Here is a 22,876-nt window from a genome sequence, read left to right as displayed (position 1 = left end):
CGCCTGTTCAGGGGGAGGGGGAATAGCATGATCCTCCCATGCGCTACGTCCCTGGCGAAACTCCTCACTGTCAGGTGAAAAGAAGCGGCTGGCGACTCCACATGTATCGGAGGAGGCATGTGGTAGTCTACAGCCCTCCTTGGATCGGCAGAGGGGGTGGAGCAGCGACCGGGAGATCTCGGAAGGGTGGGGTAATTGGCCAGATACAATCAGGGAGAAGAAGAAAAACAAAAACAAAAACAAAAAAGAAAGAAAAGAAATATCAAATGTAACCCACCACATAAGTTCACAATAACTTTCATAGAAAGGAACCACAGTTTTATCACTTCTCAATGTTTTTCCCCATTTTTTTCCGAGCTATGGAACTCAGTGAATAAATTATTTATAGACTTGAAAATGTTTTCAAGTACTCTGAATCCCTCACTGTCCATTGTTTCTTCATTTTAGCAGCTGGGACAGCTATTCTGGTAATTCCTACATTTATACATCACAACTGTCATTACCATTGTTAATGTCCTGTTCTCTGTCTGTCTGTCTGTCTGTCCATGTACTGAGCAGCAGGTTGCTTGATACTGTGCAAGCTGGGGAGCCATTACTATCAGCTGACTCGTCCAGGGAGATGTAGAAACTTGTCATGGGAATAAAGGGCAAGTGTACCTAGGTAAACAACATGTGACCCAGCATGTTTATAGCCAAACACCTGCCCTGCCTGCTGTTTACCCTCAGAACTAGAGTGACAAGGGCTTTTTCATTGTTTAGGCAACGCCGTTTCCCCCTAATTTAACATTGAAAATACACCAGAAGGCGCCCGGGTAGCGTAGCGGTCTATTCCGTTGCCTACCAACGCGGGATCGCCGGGTCGAATCCCCGTGTTACCTCCGGCTTGGTCGGGCGTCCCTACAGACACAATTGGCCGTGTCTGCGGGTGGGAAGTCGGATGTGGGTATGTGTCCTGGTCACTGCACTGACGCCTCCTCTGGTCGGTCGGGGCGCCCCCGGATCGGCGGAGAGGAGGTGGAGCAGCGAACGGGACGGCTCAAGAGGAGCTGGGTAATTGGCCAGATACAAATTGGGGAGAAAAGGGGAAAAAAAACTTTTAAAAAAAAGAAAGAAAATACACCAGAAAAATTAAATGATCGTCCCAACCCAGATAGTATTTGTAGGGGGGTGATCACTTTAGGAAAAGCAACCAGTGCTTCCAGTAGCAGGTTGACCCTGACAAGCTACATGCAGCCCTGCTATGAAGCGGTCACAGAGAGCATATACAGACTAGACAGCATACATGTTCTCAAGGTGCATCATCACAGTATAAACATGTATTAAGTGTTGGACACTAGGGACTTACGACATGGCAGGCCGCAGGCAATTAGAGAACCTGCTAGACACCATCTTAGTGAGGGATCAGAGTCTACTAAATCAGTCAATGTGTTGAGCCAGGTCAACTCTGATAGTGTAGGTCATCAGATTGAGGCCGTCTCTTTCCCCTGCTGTGTCACGTGTAAGTTTGCTTGCACACAAAAGCTAACCATAATCTAATTACTGTATACCGAACAAAAATATAACAATAAAATGCCACTCTAAAATGTGCAGTTTGCTCTTGAAAAGAGACAATTCATTAGGCACTGAACTATGGATTTCACAAATATGGGGGAGTGGTCAGAAAACCAGTCAGTATCTGGTGATCTTGAATGTGGAATGTTGGTCCACTCCTCTTCAATGGCTCTGTGAAGTTGCTGGATATTGGCAGGAACTGGAACACACTGTCATATACGCCAATCCAGAGCATCCCAAACATGCTCAACGGGTGACACGTCCGGTGAGTATGCAGGCCATGCAAGAACTGGGATGTTTTCAGCTTCTGGGAATTGTTTACACATCCTTGCAACATGGGGCTGTGCATTATCATACTGCAACATGAGGTGATGGTGGATGAATGGCACAACAATGGGCCTCAAGATCCCGTCACGGCATCTGTGCATTCAAAATGCCATCAATAAAATGCACCCGTGTTCGTTGTCCGTAGCATATGCCTGCCCATACCATAACCCCATCGCCACCATGGGCCACTCTATTCACAACGTGACATCAGCAAACCGCTCACCCACATGACGCCATACTCGCTGCCTACCATCTGCCCGGTACAGTGAAAACCGGGATTCATCCGTGAAGAGAACACGTCTCCAAAGTGCCACATGCCAAAGAGGGTGGGCATTTGCCCACTCAAGTCGGTTACGACGATGAACTGCTGTCAGGCCAAGACCCCAGTGAGGACAACGAGCATGCAGATGAGCTTCCTTGAGACGGTTTCTGACAGTTTGTGCAGAAATTCCTTGGTTATGCAAACCAGCTGTTGCATCAGCTGTCCGGATGGTCTCAGACGATCTTGCAGGTGAAGATGCCGGATGTGGAGTTCCTGGGCTGGCGTGGTTACACGTGGTCTGCGGTTGTGAGGCCGGTTGGATATACTGCCAAATTCTCGGAAACGACTTTGGAGACGGCTTATGGTAGAGAAATGAACATTCAATTCACAGGCAACAGCTCTGGTGGACATTCCTGCAGTCAGCATGCCAATTGCACGCTCCCTCAAAACTTGCGGCATTGTGCTGTGGGATCAAAGTGTACATTTTAGAGTGGCCTTTTATTGTGAGCAGCCTAAGGCACACCTGTGCAATAATCATGCTGTCTAATCAGCATCTTGATATGCCACATGTCAGGTGGATGGATTATCTCGGCAAAGGAGAAGTGCTCACTAACACAGATTTAAACAAATTTGTGAACAAAATTTGAGAGAAATTGGCCTTTTGTGTGCATGAAAAGTCTTAGATCTTTGATTTCAACTCGTGAAAAATTGGAGCAAAAACAAGTGTTGCGTTTATATTTTTGTTCAGTGTACCTCCTGCAGTGGCTGTGTATCACAAATCATCCCACCAAATCACAACTATATCACTCCCTTGACATGTACGCAGGCCTCCCTATTCCTCTATTGCTACCCTTAGACATCTTGCCCCAATTAAAATCCTCATCCACTGCTAGCCCCAATCAAAGCGGGGGCGTGTCCAGGGAGCAGCCAGGGGTCTGGTTGGCCATCCCAGGTGCCACACCGTTATCCTAAACTATGATTCGCTATCTGCCCTTTCAGAGGCGGGACTTAACTGAACTTTCGTGCAATTTGGTCTTTAACCCGAGAGGCAGTAATGAGCAGAGGCAGGAGTGTCTAGCATGCCAAAAACCCAGAGAAGAATAAGCTCTTGTTCTGATGTGGAGCGGAGCGGTCAACCGCACATAAAGAGGCGGGACGGGAGTGGAATCTGATGGGGATACTGGGAAAAGAAGGAGAGATAGAGAGAGGTGATTAAAACCATCACTCTTTACTTTTTTAAGTGACACAAGGTTGATGGGTAGAATTGTACAGTAGGTAGCGGTATGCACGTTAAAGTTGTTTGCGATCCGCCAGTAAATCGAGAGAAGAAGAAGATGAGGAAGAAGTAGAAGATCCGCGCATAAAGAAGTCTCCGGGGATTCCAGGCTACCTGAGTTACGCTGGCCTTGTCTCGCTATTTGTCGCTCCTGAAAGATGCGAGTAGACTTTTCTAATACACATACTGTGCCAGCGATTAAAAAACAAAGTTTTAGCTGTAGCGAGCTATAAGGTTTCCCGTCTTTTTTGGTTTTCATAATGTGGCGCAGGTCTGTTACCATCTCAGCTTGATGGCAAACTCGCCATCATTGTTGTTAATGTCAGCGCTGCTAACACTAGCTATGTAAATCTGTCTTGTGTAACTTTGTAGGCCTGGGTAAGTTTTGCATGTCACAGTCATAATTAAATGTATTGTGCAAGATATAAAGTGGTATGTGTCATGCGACTATTACAGTAGGAAAAGAAATATGAACATTCAGGATTTCTTCAAAAGAAAAAAATCCAAAACAGCAGCGCAGAGCAGTCAGCCTTGCCTTGATAATATCAATGACATTGTGGTTAATTGCCAGGCATTTATTTATTTATTATTTATAATTTTTTACACCTTATAAATTAAACTGTAAACACAGGAATGTAAGGCACTAATGTTAGTAATTAAAGTAGATATGGGTAGTGGATACAAAAAAATGGTAAATGAATGCTATTCCGGTGTGGGTGTGTGTGTGTGTGTGTGTGTGTGTGTGTGTGTGTGTGTGTGTGTGTGTGTGTGTGTGTGTGTGTCTGTCGTACTTCATGACGCCCCTGCATAAGTCAGTGCCCCTCTTCGGCCACCCCAGTCAAAAAAGTCTGGACACGCCACTGATATCAAAGGCCTATCCCAGCCAACTCTAGTAGTACACAACCCCTGAAAATTGGCTTGATCAATATCGGATCACTGTCTTGCAAAGCAATGCTGGTAAATGACCTCTTGGAGCATAGTTTTTATATGCTCGGCTCACATGATGAGATCGAAGATGGCGTCGTACTATGGTGACATGCTATGAGCTGCTCTCACCTTGTTTGTTTTCGTGTTTTACGTCGCTTTTGTTGCACAAAACGCATCTTGCACAATTACCTATAATCGTCAAACTTTACTGGACATAAGATTAGATTTTTCTAACAGCTGGAAGCTGCGGGACTTGCCGAAAGAGATTACCTACAACAAATTGGTGCCACCATGGAGTAATGGCTACAGACAGCACTTCCGGAGGCGGTTAATGAGGTGGCACCCTGGTGGGGTTACGACAGCATCCTACCTTGCCGCCGATTCCCAGCATACTGCTTTTTAACGTCCAGTCCCTCAACTCTAAAAAGGACATGGAGGATGTTTGTGTCTTCTGCGTTACAGAGACTTGGCTGGGCCCTAATACACCTGATAGGGTTATACAACCGGAGGGTTTTTCTGTGCACTACATGGACTGTTCAAGGACGAATACTGGCAAGGTAAAAGGAGGTGGTGTGTGCTTCTTTATTAACAATTCATGGTGCACTGACATGGAAATAGTCTCTCAATGCTGTTCGTCAAGTCTATTTTATTTGTATAGCCCAACTAACAATAAGGCACAGACCTTTCTATCTCCCAAGGAATTTCTCTGTGTGTTGCTAACTGCTGTCTACATACCGCTGCAAGCTACTGCCTCAGCAGTGCTGGATGAACTGTCTAGAGCCATTAACAGGCAGGAGAACTTGCACCCTGAGGTCATTTCAGTTGTGGCAAGGGATGTTAACCACTGTAATCTGAAATCTGTGCTACCAAATTTTACCAACATGTCACCTGCCCAACCAGAAGCACAAGACTCTTGACCACTCTTACTCCACGGTCAAGGAAGCTTACAGGTCTATCCCACGACCTCACTTTGCGAAATTCGACCACCTCTCAGTCCTATGGCTCCCTGCCTACAAGCAGAAAGTGAAGTGTGTGCAGTCCACTGTGAGAACAGTACAATGCTGGACTACAGAACATGAATCCAAACTTCAGTTATGTTTTGAATCAACAGACTGGTCAATCTTTAAGGATTTAGCCTCGAGTTTGGATGAGTATGCTGAATCGGTCACTGGGTATGTTTGAACTATCGCAGTATGGACTATTTGCTCCTACCCCAACCAGAAGCCCTGGATTAACAGTGACATTCACCTGAGGTTGAGGGAGCGTACCACTGCTTTTAAATCAGGAGACAAGGAATGCTACAAGAAAAAAACAAACAGTTATGACTTTCAGAGAGCCATCAAAGCCCCTGAAAGACAATATAGGGACAAACCGGAAAAAGACTATGGTGGCTGTGTCACAAATCAGAGACGACCCGCATGCAGGATTACTGAGCAGAAGCTGGAGTTAGGCAAAAGAGTGACTTTACTGATAATTACTGGCAGGGCAAAGTACAGTCCGTTCCAGAGATCGAAAAAGATAAAAATAAAATGTTTAAAAAAGTCAAGCCGACCAAGCTGAGGTAAGGGCATAAGGTTCAAAACAAGGAAGCAGACACAAGTCAAAATCCAGAAAAAAAAATGCAATACCTACAATCAGGCGGGATACGAAGCAGGCATTAAAAAGCAAAGACATAATCTTTTATGAAAGAATCTCAATGCATCTAAGAATCGTTTCCCCACCCCCACCCCTATTGTGAACATAGTCTATGTATGTCTGCAGTGTTGTTGTCTTTTTTTTGGGGGGGGGGGTGTTTGTTGTGTCCTTTCTCCTTGTATCCCTTGTGTTAAGACAGAGAAAGCCAGAGCACAATAATTTCATTGTGTTCTACACATGACAAAAAAGTTGAATTTGAATTTACGTGAAAACTTGACTGAAACCAAAATGTTTTCTTATCACTAAATGATGCCTCACCGCCTGACTACACTAGTGCTTATGCCGCACCACCAAAAAAGGTGGGGGAGTTGCCCTAATTTATAACTCTATCTTTAATCTTGGCTCAAAATCTGATACTTAATTTGAATCTTTTTACGTGTTAGTCATATCTCCTTATGCAACAGCCATAAACAGCTCTGTCCAGGTTAATGGACTCCTGCCACATTACCTTGTTCTCTACTGGCCACCTGGGTCTTACTCACAATTTTTAGACGATTTCATGGAATTTTCGTCAGACCTTGCTACTCATGTTGACAATATCTTAATCCTTGGGATTTCTATATCCATCTAAATAAAACATCTAATCCTCTTGGTAAGGCTTTTTCAGCTCTTTTTGATACCTTTGGTTTTGTTAAGTAGCTGCAAGATGCTATCCATTGCAGTGGCAACATTCCTAATCTGATTCTAGCACGTAGTGTGGTTGTTTCTGATTTGACCATCTCTCCGCTTATATCTGCTGTGTCAGACCACTTTCTTATCAAATGTCAGATGGCACTTTCTTGTCCTCACAGCTGTGGCACGGACGTTCAGCACCCATCATATCAGACCATCAACACTAACAGCACTTGGTGACAGAATGTCAGCATCCCTGGTTCCTTTCACTGTATTGACTGGATCTGTCGATAGCTTTACAAGTGATCTAAATGCAATTCTTTCTAATCTTGAGCCAGTGGCACCTCTCACTACCAAAATTAGACATCAAAGAAAATCAACACCCTGGTTCACTGATGAGACTCATGCCTAGGCTTTATCTGGAAAACCAGCCCAGTGTGTCTTTCATGGTAATGTTACATCTTATTTCTCTGCAGTGAAATATGACGTACCCCAGGGCTCAGTTCTTGGTCTTTTGCTATTCTCCCTTTACACCTCTTATTATTTGGAGCTATAGAATACATTTCCACTGCTACGCTGATGATACTCAGTTGTATGTACCTATCAAGTCAGACAGTCATTATCATATCAGAAATCAAGAGGCATGCTTGTCTGTAGTGAAAAATTGGATGTCATCTAAATTCTTGCTAATTAATTCCGAAGAAACTGAGATGCTGGTTATCGGCCCTAAACGACAAAGTCACCTTTATGATCAAGAAATGGTATCTCTTGTCAACTGTGGGCTCTCCCAAAGTTCCCACAGCCAAAAATATTGGTGTTATTTTTGATCAATCCCTCTCTTTGAATTTCACATTAGAGAAATCATCAAGACCTCTTTTCCCCCCTTATTGCCAAATGCAGTCTTTTCTGTCCATGGCTGGTGCTGAGATTCTGATCAATGCTTTTGTTTTATCCAGATTAGATTACTGCAATGTCCCTTTTTTCCGGCCTGCCACGCACTAGCACTAAAAATCCTCAGCTGTCCAAAATGCTGCTGCTAGAATATCAACTAAAACAAAAAAGTTCGACCATATCACACTGATTCTTGCCTCCCTTCACTGGCTCCTCATTCTTGCTTGATCTGACTTAAAGTGCTACTTTTAATCTATAAAATACTTAATAGGCTTTCCCCTTCATATTTTGTCAGATCTTATATAGCCTTGTGTACCTTATTGTGCCATCCACTCTCAAAGTGCAGGCCTCCTCTCTGTCCCCAGAGTTAAAAAGAAGTCTGTAGGCTGCAGAGCATTCTCTTACCGCACCCCATTTCTTTGGAATAGTCTCCCAGCCCACATCAGAGAATGTGACTGTAGTTTTCAACTCATTAGCTTTCAGCTAGTCATTTTATCTCTTTGGTAATTTGACTTCTGTCTGAGCTTTTTCCAACTATCATCTTTTGGGAGGGTCGCAGTCTCAATGTATGGCTGCTGGGATAGGCTCCAGCATCCCCGCAACCCTGAGAGCAGGATAAGCAGTTTGGATAATGGATGGATGGATGGATCAATGTCTTAGTGGTAATTTTTTGCTCTTGTCCTGTCGACGAGAATGATCATAAACTTTCTGAATGCACTGCACAATTTCAAACCTTCTGTTTGTATCTCTGAGCACAAATGTCCAGTCCATGTTGTGCACCTGCCCCCCCCCCTTTCTCTCGCTCTCTGTCCCTCTTTTGTCTGGCTTTCCAGGACAGATGTTCTTCCTTTATGAACTGTCTGATGACCATGGATCATCTTTGTCTCCCTTTTGACCACCTGATGACTTCTGAGCCTCTTTGTGATATGTCCTGTTTTCATTTGGATGCCATTCTACCCATCTAGAGGCTAATGCTATTGTTTGCGCTGTTCTCATTTAAAATTGTTTTTATACTATTTGTTTTAGCTATTACAACTTCTGCATCGCTCTCGTCACTTCTCTTTTCTTTCTCTCACTGTGTGACTGCTGTGTTGAAGTCTCCCTCGCCTCTTGTGTGCATGTGAAGTCTCCCTCGCCTCTTGTGTGCATGTGAAGTCTATTCTCTCTGCAGAGCTCCACTGAGCAGAGCTGGTTTTATGGTGCAGGGTCCCACCGGCTCTTGACTGCATCTGTGGGGCTCCTGATGTTTTCATGGATGGTGACGGATTCACTAAATTTGCCTTGCCATCTCTTTACAAGTTTATTACCCAGCACATTTAAAGCTAGAGTGCAGGACTTTTACATAAAAATGATTGTCCGTGACATTCAAGCCCTTGCCAAATGAGTTCACACAAAGATGATTAAGCCTGTCACCGCCAGGTAAATCTCTGTATTTCGCAGCATAACAGAGTTTTAAATCTAGTGTCTGTGGCGACATTCCTGCGCCGCATTCCCATGTAGTGGTGTGTTTTACGTCAAACAGCAATGATTGCTTTGCCAGAGCTGAACTTCTGTGTGACGAAAGCATTCGCATGCCTCTAACTGGCTTGCCTTCAGGGCTTTCTGTCGGAAAGCTTCCAAGCTTGGAGCTGTGGCAGAAAAACCCAAGAAGCGTTCAAGAAAAGTTTCTGACGCTCCAGAGAAAAAAAGAAACTCAGCGTTCAGAGGAGAGATTAAAGTCTAAAATAGAAAGTGATCGATGGCGAGGACAGGGAGCTACACCAATGGTTATAACAGTTGGCGTAGCTCTTCCTCATTTGAGAGCGTTGAAGGAAGAGAAGTAAATACTCTCATTGCCAGAAGAGGGAGACAAAACTTACACACTGCAGGTTTAAATTTGTTAATTTTTATGCATTAACTATGTATTCTACGTTGCCTCGCTCTGTGTAATCTGTTACATTATAATTGTTATTTTTGTGCATTTTGTGCATTTGACACCTATTGCATGTCTTGTGTATGTATACACACACACATAGCATTTCCATTCTGCAGCCCCTCTTAAATCCCTCATGCTGCTCTGCCTTCCCTCTAGAATCAGTACTAACCACTTCGCCTAATCTCTGCCCTCTACTTCTCACAATCGCTATTCATGTCCTCACTCTATAACCACACCCCTTCTCCCACCTCCCACCTCACAAACCCTCCTCATTCTCAATTGTTTTATCTTTCTGAAAAACGTTATTGCTATTATCATTATTACACGTCACTACTGGTGATTCACCTGTTGTGCTCTTACACTAATTGCACTTGACATGTACTCTTGGTCACATGATTATTATTCAGTTCTTTAAGATGCCTAGGTTAACACAATATCTACAAAATGATGAATATCTTGTAAGCTGCTTTTGATAAAAACATCTGCTAAACAAGAAAATCTAAATGTAATATATTTTAAGTTGTAAACTCTCAGCATGCCCCCCCCCTCCCAGAGTAATGCCGTTTTCTCCATGAATGCTGCTGTAAGCTTACAGAGAACATGTATAAACATGTAATATTCAGTGGATGGAAAATCTAATTCTTCAGTGATGCTCCCACCTTGGCCTTTGTGAAGTCTGTTTCGTGCAGCGCATTTGCACAGGATAAGCGAATTCTGTATTGTACTTGAATTTACTGACATTATCCCCCTGGATATGATTGAAAATGTCAAGGCTCTGCGTGACATCCACTTCCTGTACCCTGTTTTCCTCTGCAACCACATCTTGAACGTCTTATATAGTTCTGTGGTCTTGAACGACATGACCAGTGGCTGCTAAGGAGAAAAACAGGCATTGGATGTGAGAAAAGACTCTTTAATTGCTGTGTAGACCAAAAGCAATTTTTTGGGGGGGATTTTTTATCCCCCGTTTCTCCTCAATTGTATCCAGCCAATTACCCCACTCTTCCGAGCCATCTTGGTCGCTGCTCCACCCCCTCTGCCAATCCGGGGGAGGGCTGCAGACTACCACATGCCTCCTCCGATACATGTGGAGTTGTGCCTGACAGTGAGGAGTTTCACCACGGGGGTCTAGCGCGTGGGAGGATCACGCTGTTCCCCCTCCTCCCCGAACAGGCGCCCCGACCGACCAGAGGAGGCGCTAGCGCAGCAACCAGGACACATACCCACATCCGGCTTCCCACCTGCAGACATGGTCAATTGTGTCTGTAGGGACGCCCGACCAAGGCGGAGGTAACACAAGAATTCGAACCGGTGATCCCCGTATTGGTAGGCAACGGAATAGACTGCTGCACTATCCGGACACCCAACCAAAAGCAATTTGAAATGGTGCACAACCACACCATTGGGAAGCCCTCTTGCTCCGGTGCCAATCTGCACAGGAATTCAGAGATTGCACCAAATGTAGAGAAAATAAAAAACCTTGCTAAAAAAAGAAACACGATCCTGAATTACTGAAATGCCAATTCGCACGGGACTACTTTTACTGACATGGCTGTTTCACACGGGAATGAGATCACAGACAACCTCTGCATCACTACAAATTACTAGAGGTCCCCAGGTAATCCTAGTCCCAGGTAATCCTAGTCCCGTGCGACTAGTACATAGGCGTTGAGAATAAGGCCCCTGTTTACCCTTGTATTATATTACATTGATGAAAGATTACAACCTAACAATTGTGACATGAAATCAATCTGTCCCTTTTTATGGTGGCCAAAATTCATCACCCCAGACGTGTGCGTACCCGTTCCAAGCCAGGTCTGTAAAAAAATTTTTTTAAATGCCTGAACTTCAATGTGAACATTGGGTTGTTTTGTTTTGATGGCTGAAAAGTTGAGGTACTTTCATCCGATGGCATTGGCAAAATAAACAAGTTTTGACTTGATTGATGGAGGGAATGTTTTCTCCCTGGTTTTCTGTCCCAGTTCCTCTCGTCTGCAGAGTCCTGAAAGCACGCTGACGCGCACTTGACAAGTACACAGTCTGAGGGTGTGGGGGGATGAAAGGCGGTGACAAGTGGGCTGAGGTTGATGTTGGGTTGTTTTGTTACTCGGCTGTTTGTTCTGTTTTGCCCTGATTCTCCTCAGAAATGCTAATGAGAGGATCCTGGAGAGGGGCTGGCTGCAGACTGACAGATTAGCATACGAACAGCGGTCATAAACAAACACACACATTCACAAATGCGAAAATACATATATAAAAACACGTCTCGGCTGTGCATGGAGTTTCACTTCCTCTCACACACATGCCCACAGTCACAAGTATTCACACACAAACACAAGGTCACATACAGAAACAACAATGCATGCTATCGGTCACACACACACACACACACGGTAAAACTGTATTGGGGTGTAAGAGACGGGGGATATCATGGTTGTTGAGACGTGGCAGGAGCAGAGAGCAGAAATGGCTCATAGAAAAAAGGACACAGTGAGGGTCTATGTGTGTTGTGTGTCTATAAGAGAAAAACGACAGTTTGTCCCTGTGTGTCTTCTTGGCAAAGACAAGACCAGCGCCTTTCTGCCGGAGTGTGTCCAGCTGACAGTGACATTGTGTGTGTGTCAATAGGAGCCTGATGATTAGCAGCCTTATTCAGACCATGAACAACACACACACACACACACACACACACACACACACACTTAAGTTTTTATCTGTAGAACATAAATCACCCACAAGTTCTGCACCAGCCAGGGAACAAAGCGTGCTTGAGATTATGAATAAAGCAATGACAACCTATGTTACACAAAGTTTCCCTGAAGAAGTGCTACACCAATTACAAGCCGAGGCGATTAGCCGAACATGAAGGCTGTGCTGCCACGGTTGCGTGACTAGGTTACCGCCGGATGTCTTTTTGTTAGGAACATGGCTCCTAAGAGTCAAAAGGAACGAAAACAACCCTTCAGTTTACTAACACGAAAACCCCATGGCGGCGCCGCCTAGGAAGAGTATTTGCTACAGCTCCGGTCGTTTCGGTCTGAAAAGTGGTGCAGCGTATTTTGCCTGGTCACAGGTGCTGTGGGGTACTTTGAGGAAAACGGCAAATGTACTCAGTGAAACAGCAACAGTATTAGTAATAATGTAATAATAAGATCAGAGTGCGGTCCTCTCATTAAAAACAACAAAAAAAACAGATTGTTTAGGAACAGAAATTGGCTTTAACAGTGGAAATGAGACCTACACCAGGGTTGGGGGCATACACTTGAATCAAAATTTCTCCTGCCCCTAAAAAAAAAAGCCAAATACACAATACTGATATCCTGAGTGGTGAGAAAGGACGGTGTATTAACATCCTAACATTCCTTTAGAATATCCATCCATCCATCCATTATCCAAGCCGCTTATCCCAACTGGGGTCGTGGGGATGCTGGAGCCTATCCCAGCAGTCATTGGGCGGTAGGCGAGGAGACGCCATGGACAGTCAGTCACAGGGCCGACACACACATTCACAACTAGGGACAATGTAGTATGGCCGATTCATCTGGCCTACGTGTCTTTGGACTGTGGGAGGAAACCGGAGCACCTGGAGGAAACCCACGCAGAACATACAAACTCCACACACAGGATGACCCGGGATGACCGCCGTGGTTGGACAACCCCGTGGTTGGACAACCCCGGGGTTCGAACCCAGGACCTTCTTACTGTGAGGCGACCGCGCTAACCGCTGCACCACCGTGCCGCCCTCCTTTGGAATATGCCGGGATTAAATCAAACGATCGTACTTTGGGGGTAGGAAAGGTGAGATTATCAAGAAGAGGACGGGGAGTGAGCCACCCCCTTGGGTCTTGACCTGCAAAATTCAGTCCTTCTAAATTTGCCCGCCGATAGCGTGAACACAATGACAGTACAACAGTTTTTCCTTACTCTTGTAGGATCTTGCTGTCCGTGGTCTGAGGAAAACCAAAGTCCATCACCTCATCCATCAGCTCGTACACGGTCACAAAATTGTCCCGGATACTCTCCTCCTCGAACTCCTTGAAATACTCCTTAAACACCTACACACATAGAAACACATGAAATGTTAAATCTCTTACATAACATGTAAGCAGTGTAATGTGTTGCTGGTTATTACACAGCGTAGATGTGAATAAGAGTACATGTGAGTTGAGTGTGTGGATAATTAAAGACTTGAAAAACACACACCTGTACTATTTTATAGAGGAAGGAATACACCAAAGCAGCATTGGTATTCTTCTTGGTCATTGCCACCACTGATAATGGACTGGAATAGGAATAACAATAGCTCATCTATGAGAGACATGGGCAAAGAATCTTGCTTGAGAAACATGCAATTTTGTCTCCAAATCCTAAATAGGAAAGGTGGAGTTGGATGGTAAATATCCTTTAGATGTGCCTTCATAGTCATGAGATCATGCAATTAGCTGTTGAAAAGGTTCCCAAGATGCATTGCACTTGCACGCAACTGAGAACATGGTCAAGGAGATGTAAAGCAGCTCGCTTGTCTGGTGTAATGCGCTGGGAATACTGCTTACTCTCCACCACCTTATAAGGTTGAATTAATAATGGGATTCAGGACGTCTGACTGCCCAATATTCCTCTGAGAGAAAAAAAGGATTTGCACTGCATAACAGATCCTAGTGCATCAGATTCCAACTGGCTGAGATGCAAGACATGATGTGAGGTGAAACAGAAGCGGCCGGTCTGTCTGTCTGTCCGCGAGCACAGCACAGCCTATGGAACAGGACACAACTCAGACTGGAGGTGAAGCTAAACTGTTAAACACAATGACTGCAGCAGAGGAAAGTGAGGTCTGCTAATTCTGTTTGAGCCTCCCTAGTCAGACTTGCTTGTTCACAAATGCCCATGACTGACGGGTGGGCCTCAACGTTGATATAAGAAGCAAGTAAATAGCCTGGGCTGCAGTTCAAATGTCAGTGAAAAACTGGGAACATTTCCTTCTGTACTGGGAATTTTGCATTGTATGATGCTGGCATGCATGAAATTCACTTCCAAACTAGAAAATGGACTGCAAATGTCCCAAATGCTCATAATGAGTTCCTCATCGTGGATGAGGAACTCATTCCCCGACGAGGAACTCATTCTGATGAGGAACTCATTATGAGTTCATCAGAAAAAAAGTTAAGGACAAACACAGTCCTTAATGTAGCATCTATCCATGATAACTGCACACTGTATACTGTTATTACTTACTATAAATCAGTCTATCCAAAGATATGTAAAGCACTCACAATATAACACACGACCCCATGCAATCCCACAACCCATTCTTCCCTCTCCTCCCATCTGGTCACAGAGGGCCTATGGGCTGAAAGCATGCTTTGGAGGAAGTTTTGTCACCTTTGCCATAGTGACGTTAAATGAAGTACCCCATCCTTGTCATGTGCATTCCATGTCCTATTAAATGCCATGCGCGTTTGTGTGTGGAATGTAGCACCTGTGTATCCATATCTAACTGTATAGAGGTATGTGTATGTATAGATTATCTAAGCATGTATGAAGGCAAATTTGCATCCTGTTTCGATGAACTTGTGTTTTGGCGTTTGGAGGCGAACTTGTATTTTGATATACAGGCAGCAAATTTGCTCAAGTAGAACAATAAAGAATCTATTGTATTCATCACGCTAAACTTTTCTGTAGATGGTGGGGAGAATAAGGCCTCATATCGGAAAAGCCCTCTGTGGCAGGCACTCGGGCAGCACACGGCATCACAGCGTCGCGGACCATTAGACGTGGGGTGTTTGGATACAGTAAAGGTTGCTGTGCCTGATCCACAGGAAGTGGGAAGAGCCATGGGTGACCAGCGGTGTGATTTCGGCGTCCTCTTCACTCTTCATTAGTATGGGCATGAAGTGGTCGATCTCGTTCATGTCGATGTTCCCCATGTAGTTGCGAGAGATCAGCACCTGCGTGATACAGAATACAGAAGCAGTGCACGCTGTGAACAGTATGTCCAGCCAAGTAGAACCAGCCACGTCTGCAGACGTTCAACAATGACAGCCTCCCGGGTGAGTATAACTTGTGTTGGCATTTCTTTCTTTTTTCTTTTTTTTTTTTTGCTTGAAACACTGCAGTTGAATGTGTTTATAGCTCAGTTCAGGGCTGTCACGATATTTGACCCCCCCCCCCTTTTTTCTCCCAAGCCGTCCCAGTTGCTGCTCCACCCCCCTCTGCCGATCCGGGGAGGGCTGCAGACTACCACATGCCTCCTCCCATACACGTGGAGTCGCCAGCCAATTCTTTTCACCTGACAGTGAGGAGTTTCACCAGGGGGACGTAGCGCGTGGGAGGATCGCGCTATTCCCCCCAGTTCCCCCTCCCCCCGAACAGGTGCCCCGATTGACCAGAGGAGGCACTAGTGCAGTGACCAGGACACATACCCACATCCAACTTCCCACCTGCAGACACGGCCAATAGACCTTTTTACAGTTGGTAAACAGTAGTATAAAAATAGACCCTTTTACCATATTTTATTATAAAAAATATAGCTGTAAACAGTATTATTTTACAGTTGGTTAAGAGTGATCACATGATTTAGTATGCGCGCGCATTTTGGCAGCCAAAAATTGATTTTATTATTTGCAACCATACAGTTGTATGTTATAACCTCTTATTTATGCTACAATGTAACTTCTATTTGTTATGATAGCCACTTATGTATTCATCTAGACTCATTTTATTGCTTGTAGCCACAATCTTCGCCTGTTTGCATTGAACGGTCGTTTCCCCGATTGAATGCGGTACAAATTAATGCCTTTAGTTTTGCTAGACCTGTTCTGGCAACCCACAACACAACAACATGACATTTTAAAAATGTAAATATCAATCAGTCAAAAATCCACTTGCACTCTGCATTGACTGGAGATGGGAGAAGGTGCCTCTTTTGCTGCCAATATGCGCGTGCATACTATGTGTGACGTAGGTCAGAAAAGGGTCTTACAGTGTCTATAGGGACGCCCGACCAAGCCGGAGGTAACATGGGGATTCAAACCGGCGACCCCCGTGTTGGTAGGCAACAGAATAGACCGCTACGCTACCCGGACGCCCCAGATTTTTCCTACATGATTATCGTGGCCAAACGAATTCACGGTAATGACATTATCACGATATGTATAGAAAATTTGAAAGAAAAATAACAATGCTATCTGTCAAATTCATGTTTAACTTTGTTTATTGTGCGTTTTGTCTCTTTTGACAAATGAATTACACTCAAAATAAGAGTGTAGGGAGGTGGCGAGAGTGTCGGTAACCAGAACTGTACAAAAGTGTACAAAAGGAACGATTATACTCGATGGACAGTGAAAAGGCAGCCAGATGATGAACTGATAAAAGAGCCACAAGGTCCAGCATCTGCCATCAATACAATGTCACCTGAAACAAAGTCACTTGTGGGGAGCAGAGGGAGCAGGGGACAGAGAGGGGAGCAGGGGACAGACAGGTTGTGTGTGAGACCACAGGCTGGCAGCCAGCCATTCTGATATAGAAAGCCGAAATGAAAGCCACTTTATTTGACATTGTATTCCTACAATGAATGTGTTCTCTGCATGTTACCCATCCTGTTGTATAGGAGCAGCAGGCAGCTGCAGCGCCCGGGGACCAACTCCCGTTCTTCTTTTCATTGCCTTGCTCAGGGGCACAGACAGGAGTAGTAACCCTAACATGTGTGTCTTTTGGACTGGGAGGAAACCGGAGCACCCGGAGGAAACCCACGCAGACACGGGGAGAACATGCAAACTCCACACAGAAAGGACCTGGGACGGCCTGGGGTTCGAACCCGGGACCTTCTTGCTGTTAGGCAACAGTGCTAACCACTGGGCCACCGTGCCGCCCTGTCCATGTGCCATTGTCCACCGACCATGTCCTTACATCGTTTTTGTCCATACCGGTATATCGTGACACCTCGAGGTCAGTTGTCATTTTTCCTCCTAACTGGTAGAAAAAGTTGTGCTGTGTTTTGGTGTTTGAATGCTTACATTTGTGTAATGAAGGCAAATGCATATGCTTACAGAAGGTCTGTTCAACAAAAGCCGAACCCTGGTAATTATCAGTAGGTCAGCCTATATTTTATAAAGCACTTCGCTGCATCCCGGTGCTGTTGCCCTACCCATGAGCAGCAGCTGCAGAAAGGTGTGTTAATTATCTTAACATAGATACTTGAAAGCCTTCGGAAAAAAATAAAAATAAAATAACAACTGAGGCAGATACCGCTTCTGAGGATCTGGGTCACCGCTTCACAATACTTCCAAGTCATGAAAAACGTTACAATTGGCGATGGAGTTGTGTCCCGCAGTTGTCGGCTAGTTTAAATAAGGAACACTGAAGTGCGCTTACGTGACCTTGACATGACTCGTCATGACACTGAGCTGCACCTGTCCCTAATGGACTCCCGATCAGCCCACAACGCTGTTCAAGACATACCTCATTTAGCCCAGAGAAATACCACAACTTCTAATTTCCACACACACAACCGTATCAAGATGAGTCAGCAGTGAGTCTTGCTGAGACACTCAAACAGAAAGAAAAGAAAAGATCAAAGCTCGAGTGCTAGAGGTATCTCACTCACACACAGACACACACAGATCACAAAGAGACATGCACGCACGCACACACCGAGCCTCCAACCTTTTCTCATAGAGGAACCTCTATTGTGCGGAGGTCACGGAAGGGCAGAGACAACAAAAGCAGCAGGAAATAAGAAATACAAAAAAGGAAATACCAGGAAAGTAATGTAATCTGCAGGATAGAAAGGGATATGAACGGGCCACTGCTCAGCCTCTGTGAGGGGAGACGGAGACCACAGAGTGAAGAGTTTAAAGGTCAGCGCGGAGGGAGAATGAGGTGCAGGCAAAGCTCTGTAAAGCTGTTTTGTATAAAGAAAAAGAAAAAAACGGCTGCAACGCTAAAAGACCTGCGATTATTTTAAGTTTGTAATTTAGACGTTACTTCCCAGAGCAGCATTCTGCTGCATGCATAACGATACTGGACGAGAGTCTACTTACTGGCTTAAAATGCATTTGTTGCCTGGCAACATTCGGTTATTGACATTTTTACGTAAAGGCCCTCAATGGTATGATAATGTCTTGATAAATGGTTCTGTCTGCAGGAGAAGCGGAGCAAAATCACTACATATGCCGGACCAGCGCCAGTTAACACAGTATAGACCCACAACTGAGCTTGGTGGTTTCATTTCACACTGTGTCCTCCATCAATGAGGAGCCACAGGAGTGTCATGCAATATCAATGAGTACCACAGTCAAACACAACAAATCCCACATTCAGGACACACATATCATAGCGCCGTGCTTTGACTACAAGCAATTGATATATTTCGCAATATTTCATAAAAAGGGGGCACGTATTTGCAGTTATTTGTGGCGCCAGAGTGGCGGTGTGACTTGAAATGATAAGTTGATCGAGAAATCGCTTTTGGATCTGCCTTTCAGGAAGCAAAATATTTCCATCAAGACTCAAGGACCAGTAAGAAATTAATCATCCTGCAAACCACATTTGATCATCCCCATCCGGTATAACTACCACTCGCGCAGATTCAATCAAACGCACATATGATGACGGGGTCAAGGCAAATTTCTCATCCGCTCTTCTGTTCCCGGTTCTACCCTTTTAATGCCCCGCTGTGCATCCACCACTTTATCAGTGAACTTTTCTTTGTCACACAGATATTTCTGTCTATGAGAGCTCGAGGTGAGGATGAGGCCTTACAAAGTTAGGAGGGGTGGTGCTAGCCTACCTCTTTTTTCCAGCTAGCTCCGAGGCTAGCCACCATGTCGGTTACAGTATGGCGATCACACAAAATGTTTTTAATGCATCTGAAGGAAGGCGATTGAAGAGTCGGTACTTTGCTATCCTGTTAACAGGCGCGACTCTGATGTCTGGCCTTGAAATTTATAACGTTAAAGCCTCAAAAATATTAGCAATATGATAGGTTAGAAAGATTTTCACTCATGCCAATTAACTTGTTAAAATGCAGCATGCATTACACAGAACGGTGCACCCAGTGAGCAGTGTGTGTTACGTTACAGGTCCGGTGTGCACCTTGTTGGCTGATGAATGTGTATATTCATGTATACCGGACGGCACGGTGGCCCAGTGGTTTAGGGCCGTCGCCGCACAGCAAGAAGGTCCTGGGTTCGACCTTGGGGGTCATCCCAGGTCGTCCTCTGTGTGGAGTTTGCATGTTCTCCCCGTGTCTGCGGTGGGGTTTCTCCGGGTGCTCCGGTTTCCCCCCACCATCAGAAAGACATGCGTGTTAGGGTTTATAGTCCTGCCTGTGCCCCTGAGCAAGGCATGGCAAGACCAACTGGAGTTGGTCCCCGGGCGCTGCACGGCGGCTGCCCGCTGCTCCTAGCTACACAGCTAGGATGGGTTAAATGCAGAGCGTAATTTCCCTACGGGGTCATTAAAGTATATCAAAATTTTAAAAAATGGAAAAAATAATAGTATTCTGGTCTATATGTTATGTATTTGCATTCAAGTGGAAATCAGCATCAAATACTACATTCATCTAACATTTTCTATAGCAGCATAGAAAAATATTACTACTGAATGAGTATAAGGATAACATTACCTTGATATTTTTGTTTATATATATTTATTTCAGAAAGGCTTTAGTTTGTTTACGGGACACACCAGCAGATCAGGGACACTAATATTTGAAATGAATATGCATCACATATGGCCTCTAGAAGGTTAAGAGCCAACATAGGCCCTTTGCGTGAAGCAATTGACCGCAAAAAAAAATAATCTTAAAGCAAAGATAAGCATCACCTGTTTCATGAGAATAACAAGTTCTATCATTAGAATATAGCTCCACAACACATGTTGCGTAAAAAGAGAGGTGTGATGTGGTTTCAGTTTAAATATAAGCAAGATGGTGACAAAAAGGATTGCATTATAACCTTATTAGATCATTTTATCAACCACGATCATATATTCATTCTGCAGCCCAGCTGTGCCACATGTTTATCTTAAATGCACTGCTAGAAAAACAGTAAAGTGCAAACTAAGACTCACAGCACTTCATAATGGGAAAAGCTGTGTGTTCTGAGGGAATTTTTTTTAAAACCTTTCAAGACATAAATGCCATTTTGCTTGAATTCTTGACTTTTTTTCTGACTGCAGATAAACGAAACAAAAAAAGTGAACTGGAAACTGTTCCCTGGAAACGCTGCCTTGTGAGACACGTTAGGAATAATTGTGGCAGGAATAATTGTGGTTTTGTTGAGTTCAGTCTTCTTTTTTTTAAATTATTATTATAAATGACATTAATTAGGTCCCACCAGGCTGCACACACAAAAAAAGACAGAGAATCTGTAGCCAGCAGGCTGCGGTGAAGGAGGTGTTGATCTATGTACACTTTTGAGCTTGTGTGAGTCTGTGTGCAACTGTTTGTACTGCATGTAAAACTTATATATGAGTGCGTGTGGCAGGTCTCATATCAACCTGTTTTGGGGTTTTTTCACGCCTACTAACATCCTATCTATCACAGCTAAAACACTGCCCCCTTTTTCAATATCATCTTGACAGCAGTGGGTACCAAAAACCGTGGTGTTAGTGTGGAGAGAGAGAGAGAGAGAGGAGGGAGGTGTGAAGGTGGATGGATGGCTAGTGACTTGCCCCAGGGCAGAAGAGATAGGGAGAGAGAGGGGGGGGGGGAGGTGTGAAGGTGGATGGATGGCTAGTGACTTGCCCCAGGGCAGAAGAGATAGGGAGGGGAAAAAGTGAGTGTGTGCGAGAGAGGGGGGGGGGAGAGAGAGAGAGAGAGAGAGAGAGAGAGAGAGAGTGACTTTAATTAGCAGAACCAGAAACCACATGTCACGGCTATAAGGCATTAATCCATCCCCCTGGCAGTAACACTGTCAGACACACATGGGTCTCCTTGACCGTTTACCTTGTTCAAATATAGGCTCGGCGCGCCGGATCTTCCAGGCTTTAAATGAAGTTAAGCGTGTCAAGCATGATGGCGTCTATCTCTTTTAACTATCGATGTATTGGGTTAAAGTAACCGTGAGAAACTGAGGAGTCGCATAGCTGAGCAACAACAACCGCCCTGTGCGCACGCGCGCACACACACACACACACACACACACACACACACACACACACTGCTCTCTCAAACGAGTTGAACAAGTTCTGTTTCTGGTCCTCTCCCCTCTCCCTTTGAGCATGGCCACCAATTAGGCTCTATCTGCATTTAAAGTGCGAGGTTTTGTAGCCCGCATTACAGCTTGTACGGTCAAAACCACCCTGCCGAGCGAGTAGAACCCTCCAGAACAGAGGGACGCGCGCGACAGGTGCACTGAGGTTGATACGCTCATTAAAAACCAAAAAAACTTTGCCTCGTCGATCTCCCGAGAGACGTCTTATTAGCCACTCACCTTCCCTTTAAGGTCCAGGATGAATATCGCAGACGTCGACATGTCGGCCGGGAGGTTTGCTGGTACAACAGTAAAGTAGCCCGCCGGTGACCGCAGCGCCCTCGGATATCGGCCGCTTCACCAGGAAGACGCTCCCGTCATCTTCGCCTCTCCTTGCTCGCGCGACTCTTCGCCTCTCCGCGCGACGCCTCGCTCTTTTCCGGGTCGTCGGTCTTTACGAGACGCCGAGTCGGCCAAAAGGGAAGCGCCCGACGAGAGCGCGCGGACGGCTTTGACCGCGGCGGTGGGACCCGGGGCAGGTCCTTTATTGCTCGTGTCCAGGCGGGAACCCTGGATTTGCGACACTCTCGCACACGTGCATGCGCGAGGTTAAGCGGTGGGTTAGGGTTAGGCTGAGGTTAGGTTAAAATCCCGCGAATTTCACACATCTAGGGTTACCATCAAAACACAACCTATTATTAGTATTAGTAGTATTAGTATTATTATATTACACGTTCACTTTTCTGCAGTTAAGTATCCATTTTGTTACCAGAAATTAATGTATGAGTAATTACACTTTCCGTTTTAGCTGTGGATAAAATACGTTTTAGATAAAATCACATTTGTTGATTTGGTGGATACAGCTGATGTCAGGAATTCTAGTTTTGACGTCAACATTTGAATGAACAGGGGAGAAGTTGTGATTCTCAGTTGTTAAAATTACATTTTTTAATATCAAGATTTGAATTGCTAATATCACCGAATGGCAATTTAGTTAAAACTGAATTATTCGGTTTCCTGTGATATCTTAAATGGAGATGTATGATATTGTGGCAGGAATGAGGAAAAACACAGGAGACCAAGGCGAGTTTGATGTTTATTCCTCAACTCCAAAAACTAACTGCAGCAGGAACAACCCTGCACCGGCGGCGATATTATGAACCCTACATAGGCCTCGCCAAAATCTCGTTTCTGGCTTTGTCACGTGTGCGCCACCGTAGCAACGC

At 44.9% G+C, this 22,876-nt stretch overlaps 1 protein-coding gene across 1 annotated transcript in view; it reads right to left on the bottom strand.

Annotated features, from left to right (window-relative positions):
• ap1m3 (adaptor related protein complex 1 subunit mu 3) overlaps window positions 1-22,048 on the bottom strand; it is a 55,188-nt gene extending 33,140 nt beyond the window's left edge. The window contains exons 1-4 of the mRNA XM_056277005.1: window positions 21,891-22,048; window positions 15,245-15,401; window positions 13,660-13,727; window positions 13,381-13,511 (exon numbers count right to left, since the gene is read on the bottom strand). Coding sequence (XP_056132980.1) covers window positions 13,381-13,511; window positions 13,660-13,727; window positions 15,245-15,401; window positions 21,891-21,932 — 398 coding nt within the window. The 5' untranslated portion in view covers window positions 21,933-22,048. The remainder of the gene's footprint in view (window positions 1-13,380; window positions 13,512-13,659; window positions 13,728-15,244; window positions 15,402-21,890) is intronic.
• Between the last annotated feature and the right edge of the window lie 828 nt (window positions 22,049-22,876).

Source organism: Lampris incognitus, chromosome 3 (assembly GCF_029633865.1).
Source record: "Lampris incognitus isolate fLamInc1 chromosome 3, fLamInc1.hap2, whole genome shotgun sequence".
Taxonomy (NCBI): Eukaryota; Metazoa; Chordata; class Actinopteri; order Lampriformes; family Lampridae; genus Lampris; species Lampris incognitus.
Note: the sequence above shows the minus strand (reverse complement) of the source record. Positions and strands in the feature narration are given on the sequence as shown.